General features: G+C 47.2%; 3 protein-coding genes across 3 annotated transcripts; 2 read left to right on the top strand and 1 right to left on the bottom strand.

Annotated features, from left to right (window-relative positions):
* Nucleotides 1-126: 126 nt before the first annotated feature.
* On the top strand, nucleotides 127-1,871 carry AK88_02499 (serine/threonine protein kinase; the record flags this gene model as incomplete). Its single annotated transcript, XM_012480124.1, has 7 exons — nucleotides 127-209; nucleotides 330-402; nucleotides 566-659; nucleotides 796-930; nucleotides 1,047-1,324; nucleotides 1,508-1,627; nucleotides 1,722-1,871. 7 exons carry the CDS (start codon nucleotides 127-129, stop codon nucleotides 1,869-1,871), a joined length of 933 nt encoding a protein of 310 aa, XP_012335547.1.
* A 1,767-nt stretch (nucleotides 1,872-3,638) lies between these two features.
* AK88_02498 (uncharacterized protein) lies at nucleotides 3,639-6,137 on the top strand (the record flags this gene model as incomplete). Its single annotated transcript, XM_012480123.1, has 1 exon — nucleotides 3,639-6,137. The coding sequence occupies one exon, from the start codon at nucleotides 3,639-3,641 to the stop codon at nucleotides 6,135-6,137; it is 2,499 nt and encodes an 832-aa protein (XP_012335546.1).
* Nucleotides 6,138-6,611: 474 nt separating this feature from the next.
* On the bottom strand, nucleotides 6,612-10,499 carry AK88_02497 (uncharacterized protein; the record flags this gene model as incomplete). The annotated part of the gene is made up of 1 exon (XM_012480122.1): nucleotides 6,612-10,499. The coding sequence occupies one exon, from the start codon at nucleotides 10,497-10,499 to the stop codon at nucleotides 6,612-6,614; it is 3,888 nt and encodes a 1,295-aa protein (XP_012335545.1).
* Nucleotides 10,500-11,595: the final 1,096 nt, after the last annotated feature.

The following is an 11,595-nucleotide window of genomic DNA, read 5'->3' as shown; positions in this document are numbered from 1 at the left end:
AAAAAAAAAAAAAAAAAAAAAAAAAAAGAAAAAAGAAAAAAGAAATTACAAAAAAAGGACAACACATATATAATTGATGAGCTGTGTGTCCCCTTAAAAAGGAACCAAACTGCAACCCCCCAAAAAATGAACAAGTACGAGAAGATTAGGGACATAGGGAAAGGGAACTACGGCAATACGATTCTTGTGCGTGACAAGAAGAATGACCAGTAAGTGTGGTGTGTGCGGGACTAAACGTGGAGGCGTCCACGCCATGCGTAGCAGCCGCAGCTACCACTATCACTTCTACGACATTCTGCTCATCGCTGCGCTCGCCCCTTCCCCACAAGCTACGTGATGAAAATAATTAACATATCTCAGATGACCCCGAAGGAAAAGAGGCAGTGCTTGAAGGAGGTGGAGGTAGCGTCGCGGAGAGAGGCAAAGCGGGAGTTGAGAATGAGCCGACGTAAAAACGTTTGTGTGTGTCCCCTGCCAGCCACAGCGTCGCCCCCGTTAGTATACCTTCCCTCGCCACTTCACACATACCTGTGTGCACGTGTATGTTTGTATGCACCCTCCGCAGTTGCTGTCCAAGCTGAACCACCCCTTCATCGTGAAGTATATCGAGAGCTACATAGAGGGGGACACGCTCAGAATCGTCATGAAGCACTGCAAAGGTGGGTTCAGTGGAGCTTTTTTTTTGGGGGGGGAATACAATTAGGGTTCATGCGATGTGTGAGCATGTCTCTCTTTCGCTTTCGCTTTCTTTTTTTTTTTCTGTCCTATCCTTCTGTCGACACCCACCCACCCAAGGCGGAGACCTCTACCATTACATACAGAACAAGAAGAAGCAGAACACGCCGATAAAGGAGACGCGCATATTGATATGGCTGACTCAGATATTGACGGCGCTCAAGTTCCTGCACTCGAACCACATCCTGCACAGGGGTAAGGGGGACGCGTACCCACCAGAGAGTACAGCAGCACGCGGCCACACGACAGCGCACTTGAGCACGCCGACGGGAGAACACTTCACAGCGCGACCACTTCCCCCCCCGTGACAGACATGAAGTCGCTGAACATTTTGATCGACAACGACAAGCGAGTGCGGCTGTGTGACTTTGGCATTTCGAAGGTCCTCGAGAACACCCTGGACTACGCCAACACCCTGATAGGAACTCCCTACTACTTAAGCCCAGAGTTGTGTAAAGATAAAAAGTACAGCTGGCCCTCCGATGTCTGGGCCACCGGGTGCCTTATTTATGAGTTGGCCACCTTCCGTACACCCTTCCATTCTACCAAGGGGATTCAGCAACTCTGCTATAACATCAGATATGCCCCTGTAAGGTGCTTCGAGGCTGTGCCCTACTTGCACACACACAAACTGTTTGGGCCCGTTCTTCTTGTGTGTGTGTCACAGGAAGGAGAGAATTATTATGAGCCACTTGTTCCTGCGCCCCCGCCATTTCGTCACATGAACTCCTTTTTTTCCTTTCTCCCTCATGCATATCCACACTTGTGGCAGATCCCAGACCTGCCGAACATATACTCTAAGGAGCTGAACAACATTTACAAGAGCATGTTGATCCGGGAGCCCAACTACCGAGCCACAGTACAGCAGTTGCTAGTGTCGGACATTGTCCAGGTGAAATGGGGGAGACGCAAAGGCGCGCTCGCCATGTCACTGCAACTTCAGCGCGATTTGCACATGCCTTCCACACCGCGTCCACCCCACGCAGAGACAACTGAAGTTGCTGATTGAGGAGAAGATTCGGGAGAAGCAAAATATGAAAAGGCCTTTGAAGGAAAAGCCCGCGACTGAAAATGAAGGGTCCGGTGCAAATGAGCAGGAGGTTAAGACGTTGCTCCTGGATGTCGTAGACACGTGAGATGGTTACAAGGGGGGGTAAAAGGTGGGAGGGTATATTATCCATTTGGGGTTAGTACTTTTTTTGGTGGAGCCAAAAATATGACTTTCCCCCGTCACTGCTCGTTCAAATGTCCAGCTTTGCCGAAAAAAAAAAAAAAAAAAAAAAAAAAAAGTGTCCAAGTTGGGGAAGTCCATGGAGAGGGGCACCAGAACCGATGCAGAGTTAGGCTGCGCGTTGTTCATTTTTTTTCATTTTATTTTTATTATTATTTTTTTTTATTTCGCTATCCCCCTTTTGATGATTGGATTGGCGCGTTGTTCACATTATTTTTTATTATTATTTTTTCCCCCCTGTTGCTACGTTCATTTTCTAACATAGATGCGCCGGAGAAGCGGTTGCAGTTGGAATGGGAGAGGATCTGAAAAGGTGACCTGGTCACGACTGTACGTTTTGCACAGATGTGCATGTGTCTCAAGGTTGAGCGCAATACCTTTGTTGCTACCACACATCATCCAAACTTATAATTGTGTGCGGCGTGCGGTACACTGTTGCGCGGGTACCATTTGCAGTTACCACGGTGAACGAAAATTTGTCGTATGTGTAGGAGAGCACGCCCCGCACAGGTTACACACAAGGGTATGAACAGGCACAAGTGATATTTTAACAACGGGGGGGTGGGCAGCACACCAAGCGGAAGGAAAGCATGCACACGAAGCTTTCCTCAGAAGAGTTAACATTTTTCTTGGCCGTGCTTATCATCAGGGAAGACTCGCAACTGTTTGTTTCTCCTCCTTTGGGGATGCAGAAGCAAAATGGCGATTCTTTCCTGGTGGGGGGCGACACGTGGGTGTACGTAGGAAGGTTTTTCTCAGTCGTCCACGTGAAATGCATGCACGGGTATGCTTTACATATGTGGATGCTTCTCTCCCTTGGCATCGGAGGTGCCCCGCGTGAAGAGGCGCACAGATGCACAAAGAGGCGCGAAGAGTCGGAAAAAAAAAAAAAAAAAAAAAAAAAAAAAATACTTCCCCACTTAACCGATTTTGCCAAGGTGGAGGGACCCCAATGCAAACATACAACTGTGAGGTAACGTGGTCTCCCCAAATAAAAAAAAAAAAAAAAAAAAAAAAAAAATCACAATTATGTTATAACTTCCATCACGTTTGCTTGAGTGATATATTTTTTTTTTTTGTTTTGGGGGAGAGGTCCGCAACAGGATAGTTGTTTTGAGGACGGTCCTCCGCTAAACGGGTTCTTCCTCCGAACCGCTTCCCCTCGACCGTGGCGCAGCTGTGATGGTTAGGGAAATGCCAAGGACTTATTATGTGCAACTTTTGAGGAGACTGTTAAAAATATAGTCCCACATGTTCGCCGCGGAGAGGGGCGCCTGCCTAATGTGGTAATTCAGCGTGCATATGTGTTATAAAAAGGGGGATGACCCGAATGGGGGCCACAACTTGATCTCTCCCCCGCTACACCCGTTTGCGTCCGCGAGGAAGTTTCGCGTTGGTTAACTGCTACATAAAAGGGTGAAAGATAGGACAGATCATTTGGGAGAGGCGTAATGGGGGGGAATTGCGAAGAGCAGGTGTTTTGAAGCAGTGCGGACGTGGCAGCGGTACAGGGGGAGAGGGTAGTACCGAATAAGGTAGCTATATACGCTCTTGGCTAGCTAGCCAAAACGTCCTTTTTTTTTTTTTTTTTTTTTTTTTTTTTGCGCGGCTTTAAGGGCCGTGACGGGGAAAAAACGTACATATAAACGGGGTGTTGTTAACTACACACACGATGGCGGCGCCAATCAACATCGACGTTCCGAAACTTATATTAGACAATGGAGGTGGGTTGATCAAGGGAGGTATCCTGCCAAGTTACTCCCAGATGAATGACTCTCAATTTAATGAAATAGAACCCAAGTTCATAGTACCCAATTGCGTAGGACAGGTGAGAAAGAAAAATATAATTCACATAAGTGATAGCTGTTACAGCATAGGTGAGTACTTTTGTCACAGACCCCATGTGGATGGGTTGCTAATGGATTTGGAGATGCAGACGAATATCTGGGAAAAGCTTTTCTCGTGCAAACAAACTATTGGGTTTAAAATAAATGACATGGCTATCTGTATTACGGAGTCCTATCTGACCCCAGCTTACATAAGACAAGGAGTGATAGAACTTCTGTTTGAATATTTTAATTTTAATCAAATTGTAATTGTGTCCTCACAAACGATGCTTCCTTTTTCTTTCATTGGACTTAATTTGGGTCAATATGATATTGTAAATCCCCCCGTTTTTTCTAACTCTACTTTGAGGGGCAGGAAAGGAGGGGGGGGAGAATCATGTAAGAGGGGTAGGAGGAGAGGAAGCAAATGCATGATTAGAAAGAACCACAGCTTGAAGGAACATATAAAAGGGGAGGAGGGGGATGGAAGTGTTCGTAATAGTAATGCCGATTTGAAGAGTGAGGCGGATAAATGGCTACCTCGTGAATTGCAAGACGAGTGGGAGGAGGAGGAGCAGGAGGAGGAGGGGGAAGCGGGAGGAGTAGGTCTTGGTGTGTCATGTCGCAGCGACGTTTACAGTGAGGTTAAGAATGAGTTGAATGAATTGGAGAGCGGCATGCCGCAAGACGCATGGAGCAGTACCTCTCAGCAGAACGATGTGCCTGTAGTATATGATGAGCCTCGTGTGGAAAATAATGCATTAACCAATAGGCACATGTTTATAAAAAATATTGAATGTTATAATAAGTATACCCACCGAGTGTACCTGGAGGAGGGATTCCGAGGGGAGAATTGGCAGGAGTATCATTTTAATCGTTTTTTCAATTGTGATAGTAGGCGCTTCCAAACCAATGGAGTGGTGCGCACGTTACAGAGCAACAGTTACCTAGGAGACAACTTCTTCGTCCAGGACCCAAATTTTTTACTACCCGATCAAGTCGATTTACACCATAGCTACTACGAACCCAATTTTAACGACCTTAATAATTTTACAAGCCATTTTAACAACACATATGTGAATAGCTTTTATAAAGAAGTGTTGAATGGAAACTACAACTTATCTCTGAGGAACCCCTGTGCTTTGTATGTAGATGTGGGGTTCTCTCACACGTACGTTTTGCCGTATATCGAGTACAAGCTTATTGAATATGCCATTTTAAGGACAAAGGTTTCTGCTTCTATTTTAAACACTTACTTGAAGAATGTCCTCTCGTACAAGCACGTGAATTTGGAACACAATGAGCTGCTCGTGGAAAATATAAAAGAGCGAGCTTGCTACGTGTCCTTGGACTATGAACAGGATTTACAAAATGAGAAGAGGCGACTGGAGGAGATTAAGAGGCAGAGGATTGCAGATAAGCTGGGTGCACGTGAGGAGGTGCTGCTCAGGGAGGCGGCCGCCAAGACCACTGTTGAGGTTGGCGACGAGGGAGAGGTACAGAATGGGGTGGGTCCCGGGAAGGGGAAAATCAAATTGGAGGGAGTCGCTTCGAATTGCAAGGATGAGGTGAAGCCCCCTGTGGGTGATGTCACTTCAAAAAATGATCATATGAGGAAAAAGCGAATGAAGCCACACCTCTTCTACAGTTACAAGCTAATAGATTATAACAACGCGACCAAGAGGGAGATCAGTGAAGTGTATGACACGCTCAGGACGAACAGCTCCAACGACTGCGTTTATGTGGACTCAGATTTTGAGGAGCGGATGGAGTTTTCCAACTACTCTGAAGGTAATAAAGACATGGGGAAAGCTGCAGAAGGTAATGAAAAAGAAGGCAAAGGTGGTCAGAGGTGCAGTAACGTAAAAGATTGTAGAAACGGAGGTGAGGGTGATTTGAATAGAAGTGCATTCTCAAACGACATTGGTGGTGCAAAGGGAAGGCACACAGAAACGGAGTACAAGAATGATATAATTAATTTGACCAATGAACGAATAGGAATTCCTGAAGTTCTTTTTAACCCGAAAGATATAAATCTTGAACATTGTAGCATCGTGGAGCTCATATATAGGTGTATCTCTTTACTGCCCAAGGACATTCAGAGGTACTTTCTGGCCCAGATATATGTCTCAGGGGGTTCCACCAAGTTTAAGAATTTCAAGCACAGACTGTATAAGGAGTTGCGGGCGATGTTCCCGAGCGAGTGGGAGATCAATATTTACTCGCATAGGAATAGCCTCTACAGCAACTACATCGGTACGTACGTCTGGTTGAGCGATCACAATATTTATAATTATAATGTGATAACCCGGGAGCAGTACTTCAACCACGGCAGGGACGCCTAGGTGTGTTGAGCGGTGAAGCGGACGCGTCGGCCGTGCGCGGAGGCGGCCGTTGCAGGCGTTAGCGGTGCCAGGCGATGACCACGAGTTAAACGGCCATGCGACGAATTGGCCGAGGAGGCGGCCATGCGAAGAATTGACCACGAGTTAAGCGGCCAAAAGGAGCCACTGCGCAGCAAGTTTGCAACACGAAAAAAAAAAAAAAAAAAAAAAAAAAAAAAAAAGGTGGGATCAAGTGAAGACCCCATTCGAGGACAATATTCACATGACAAGTCTGCGATGGGGGCTGAATACTTGTCCCCATTTGGCGTGCGCCAGTTTGTCCACTTCGCACCGCTTCTAACCAATTCGCACCACTTCTAACCAATTCGCACCACTTCTAACCAATTCGCACCACTTCTAACCAATTCGCACCACTTCTATACGCGCGCTATATAATTTTTTTTTTTTATGCCGTGCTTGTCCCATTTTTCTGGGTCAGCTACTCATGTCTTCCGAGGCGAACTGCACCAGTGTACTAAACTTACTCTGGAGGAACTCAATGACCTTGGCCCTGTACAGCTGATTATCAATGGTGAGGCCGAGGAAGTCAGATGTGAACCCATTCTGTTTCAAATCTATGAAACTAATTTGTACAACCTGCTCGCTGTGGTGTGTATCCACATCTGCGTAATCTTCGTAGCGAGTTAAGGGTATCACATTTTTAAAATAAAATTTTGTGTCATTCGTTTGAATCATCTTTAGGGTGAAGTTATTTTTCGTGAGGAAGGAAAAATGAAGCAAGTCACATTCTGTTGGTAGGAGGGCTGAGTAGATCCACAAGGCAGGTAAAGGATCTCTAGTGTCATCACCTACATGCTCCTTTTCGCTTTTCTTTATGTAAAATATAAGGTCCTTTGGGTTGTATACTAATTGGTTCCTATCACTTTCTACACATATGTATATCCCCTTGTGGTACGGGGGGATGAGGTACTTTTTTTGTTTGTGCTCGAGGTGGAGCACGCTGGTCATGTCGTAAGCAACTGTTTGTTCTTTGCGCTGTGGGGGAAGTTGGGGGGGTCTGGGCTCATTGGTCTCGTCACTGTGCGTCGTGTGCTCAGGCCCGTTATTGTGGGTCGCACGCTCCGTGTCGCTCACTCCGTCACTTGGTTTTCCCCTTTTCAGGAAGTCTAAATACGCCTTCTGAATTTGGCTCAGCTGGCTGTCTTCTCCTTCCTCTGTGTTGTCGTCCCTGACGGCTGGGGTGATGTGCGCGTTGGGTTGGAAGGGCCGTTTGTAGGGAACTCCCCCCTCTTGCCTGACTTGGGTCATCCCCTCGTGTCGTCCTCCCGAGGTGGTCACAAGAAATCGTTCGGTGGCTTCATCATAGTGGCATTGGCTAACGCCACATGCGAACTGAATTATGTGCGCCCAGAAAATGGATTCGCTTAGCGAGGAGAAGATGGAGAAGGAGGTGCTGTTGACGAACCTGTTGGGGTTGTCCTCCGTGCTGGTGGTGCTGGCCGAGTCCCCCTCGTTGGGCTCGATTCGGCTGAGCAGCTGGAGGAAGTCCCCCCTGGGCACGAAAAATGTAGGCACGTAATTATACACCTTTTGACTCTGGTTCAATGTGACATTACACAGTGATATGAGGAAGGGCATCCTGGTGTGGTGAATGGATGGGTCTCTTTGTACAAGTGGGTGAGGACTAAGTGAGTACTCGATTTCAATTCTGTTAATTCTGTACTGACTTATGTTTCCTTGGAGCAGTGTCATCACGTTTAGTGGGTTCGTGCATCCAGGGGTGTGTCGGCGGTTGTCACGTTGGTGATGGGTTGCAGGGTTTAGGGGATCTACGTAGACCTCCGCCGCGGATGAGTACTTTTTGCTTTTGTTAAGGTAAAAGTTAAAAAGGACGTGCACGTTGTATGGCTTCCCCTGTGTGCATGTCTCCAAGGGGGGAGGGTCATTCCGCACGGATGCACCGTGCCCACTGCTGCGTGTATTGTTTGGCCCATTTCCTGTCCCAGCGGTAAGACGCTGATCCAGTGCGGTCGTTTGTGAATTTCCACTTTCCCCACAGGAGGACCTGTATAGCGGGTTCGGGTGAAGACGCACGTACAGGTCGCTAACAACGACTGGTGTTTTGAACTCCACTGATCCCTTCGGGGACAACAAGAGGACGTCCCCACTCTCGCGTACAAGCTTGTCCATCCAGTATGTCCTTTCTCTGTTTTCCTCAAAACGAGGATTCTGCAAATACAATGCTTTGAGTCTCTTGTACCGTTTCGCAGGTTCTACTTTGTCGTTGAAAATTTGTTTGTACCAGTAGATTTTCCCTGTGCCCGTTTCCGGTTGGGGGGATTCATGAGGAGGTGCATCTGCTACGTCGCCATGTACTTCGCCATGTACTTCGCCATCTGCTGCTGCATCTACTGCTCCGTCTACTTCTGCATCTACCCCTCCCACACGTTGAGCCTCTACCCCGTCCCTGTGTTTGTAAGAATGGAGTGGCGCCCCCAACGCACACGAACTCCAAGCGCCCTTCAAGATCAGAGCGGGCTTTACACCCGAGTTCACATAACGGAGCTGAATGTCGTTATTCACGTAGAGCTCATTATAACATACGTCGACATGGAAAATAAAATTTAGAAGAAACTTCTTTTTATAATTTCTCACAACCATGACACTTGTACTTATGCCATTGTAACCTGCATGCAGTTTGAACAAATTTTTTTTATATTCATAATTTTTATAAACAGTGAGATTCTTTAACGGGTTCGTAGACACCATATGGACGGGTTCTTTATTGTAGTTTACCTTTGCCCATTTTTTGTATAATGCATTACTTGTGAGTTTCAAAACTTGTTTGGTGATGAAGTTGGTTCCCCTCTGTGTTTGTTCATGCGAATTTGTCTTGTGACTTGCCCGTCCCATAATAGCACCACCTGGTGATGTACTTTTTTTAAAAAAAAGGACAATCTCGCAATGGTTAATGGAGCGGAAGAATGCACAAGTGAATTGGTGGTCAGTGTGATTTTTCTCCTTTTTCTTAAAACGTTTTGTAAAAGGGGAGCTACTGATTAGTGTCTTCTTTAGTAGTAATGGGAATAGTGACCCTGCCCTACTTTGCCTTGTACATACCCCCACGTTCATTTGCTTATTAATTTTTACCATCCCATCACAGTTGTTCGTTTCAGATGGTATCCGTAGCGTTTTGAATATGTTGCTGATGGTGGTTGGTGTGACGTTTTTTTTTTGCACTTCGTTTGTGTGCGCTTCGTTTGTTTGCGCTTCGTTTGTTTGCGGCGGGGACGTGTGGTCGTGGGCCTCTCCATCTGTCGTGCGCTTCGTGCTGTTCTCCTTGCTGCGCTCCGTGCTGTGCTTGTTAATGGGGGCGTTTTCCTTCAGACGCTGGGCGAGGTCCACCATAGGATTGACGCTGCCGACCCAGCCGTCGGCTCTATTCAAATGAGCAGTTGTGGCTTCCCCTGAAAGGTAGGTGGTGTTATTCTCCCTCCCCACAGCGACATCGCCCCCACGAGATCCCTCATCTTCCTTTTTTTTGTTCTTCTCCCCCCTCCACATGTCCCCATTATTCAAAAAGACGTAACTCGAGGAGGACTCCACGTCCCATGCTTGCATAAAGGTTTTGTTGAAGTCAATTTCTTCAACGGCTAAAGAGAGTGGAGACAGAAACGATAAGTTCTGTGCGTCATTCAAGTGTTCACCTATGAACAGGCCTTTAAAATTGTATTTGGTTGTAGGACCCTCCTTGAATTCACAGACCTCTCCTAATATGTTCGTTCTGTTATAATTTATGAAATGGGATGGGGGTAGCTTCTTCGTTGTGCTCATTTGATGTTCCTTCCTCTTCGTTAGGGAAGTGAATAGGTCAACCAGGAAGTGCAAGCCCTTCATCCACACATTCCTTCCCTCTTTATCCGTCACAGCTTCCCTTCCACTCCTGCCATGCTCTTCATTTTGCCATTCTACACCAGGTGAAAAAATGTCCTCTGTGGGGCTCGCATAAAACGGCGTAGTGTGTAGGTAGGTATATTTTTCGTCGTCCTGTTCGTGGTAGGTAACTTTTTTTTTTTTTTTCTTCTTCTTCTTAATTGGCTTATCTTCTCCCTCCTGACCGGTTTGTTCAGCTGGACAGCCAATGGCCCCGGCTTGGACCAGGTGGCAAGTGGTGTCGGCCGAACTGGAACAGCTGGGCGAGGATATCCTTTTGCTAATCACATTATGGAAGGAGGTAAAGATGTGGTCCCCGATGCTGTCAACGAAAAAGTCTGTGAGCGATGGGTGGACTATCACGTTGCTGCTCGCGCGCTGTGAAAGGGAGAGCCACGCAACTAGGGCGACGAGGGTAGCAGGTGCCATTTTTGAAGAGCTGGCGGTGGGGCATGCGTCCCGTCAGCGGCTCCGTCGCTGCCCCCCCGATGGCGCTTCGCATGCTCTCCCCTCCCCCACCTTTCTCCAAGCGCCTTCAACCTCTGTGTAATTATACTCCGCCCCCCAGTAACGCTGGATCAGCATTCGCTTGCGTGTCCCCACGTCTACGTGCGTCGCAGGGGGGAAAGGCTGAACAAAAAAAAAGGAAGCACAAAAAAAAAAAAAAAAACACGCAGCGAGACCCCACGTACAATCGTCAAATGTGTCACTTCAGCATAGGAGGGGAAAAATACATTTGTGCTATTGCAGCACGGGGGTGACAAGGAGCATGTAACGCAGTTGACCAAACGAGACGATGTATAGGGGGATGGCTCGCGAAAGTGTTCGCGTTGGGTTGGTCGGTGCGTCGCACTGGAAGCTTAACGACGCTAACGCGGTTTTTCCACCTAGCTTTTTTTTTTTTTTTTTTTTTTTTTTTTTTTCATTTCTGCCCTTTCGTGATTCTTTATTGCCCCCTTTCTGCTGCTGGTCGGCGCTCCAAATGTTTGACCGGAAATGAAGTTCTCCCCCACCCCCTAGAGGAAGCGCGTGCCAAGCGCATGCAAAGAGGGCATACACGAATGCAGACTACCGCGTGGCGTGGACCGACAGCTCCACCAAAAGTGGGGCGAACAGATAACCTGTAAGTGGGATGTTTTGCTCCTTGCAGGGGGAGGGGGATATGTGTCCCATTTTGATCCCTTTTCGTCCTCTGCCCCATTCGCTAGGGTTATATTACGAATGACGTTGTTAGGTAGCGACCCCTCAACTGGGTCCATTCCTCTCGAGGACTACCTGATGTGAGAACGACCCTGGTGTGACTTTTCTCCCATGAAGATGTTCACATGGTGTAGGGATGCCAAAGTTGAGTTGTCGTCCCGTCTAGCACTTGGTGGGAGAAACAACTCAGGACGTGTGTTTTGTGTGTTGGGGGGACATGCGTATGTAGGTGTGCAGACCATGCACCCTGCCCTTTCCCCAAATTAAAGCAAAGCAACGCCTCAAGGGAAGTTTAAAAACGACCAAACGGTAAAAAAAAAAAAAA

Source organism: Plasmodium fragile (assembly GCF_000956335.1).
Source record: "Plasmodium fragile strain nilgiri unplaced genomic scaffold supercont1.24, whole genome shotgun sequence".
Lineage (NCBI taxonomy): Eukaryota > Apicomplexa > Aconoidasida > Haemosporida > Plasmodiidae > Plasmodium > Plasmodium fragile.
The sequence above is the reverse complement of the archived record's forward strand: the minus strand, read 5'-3'. Positions and strand labels throughout refer to the sequence as shown.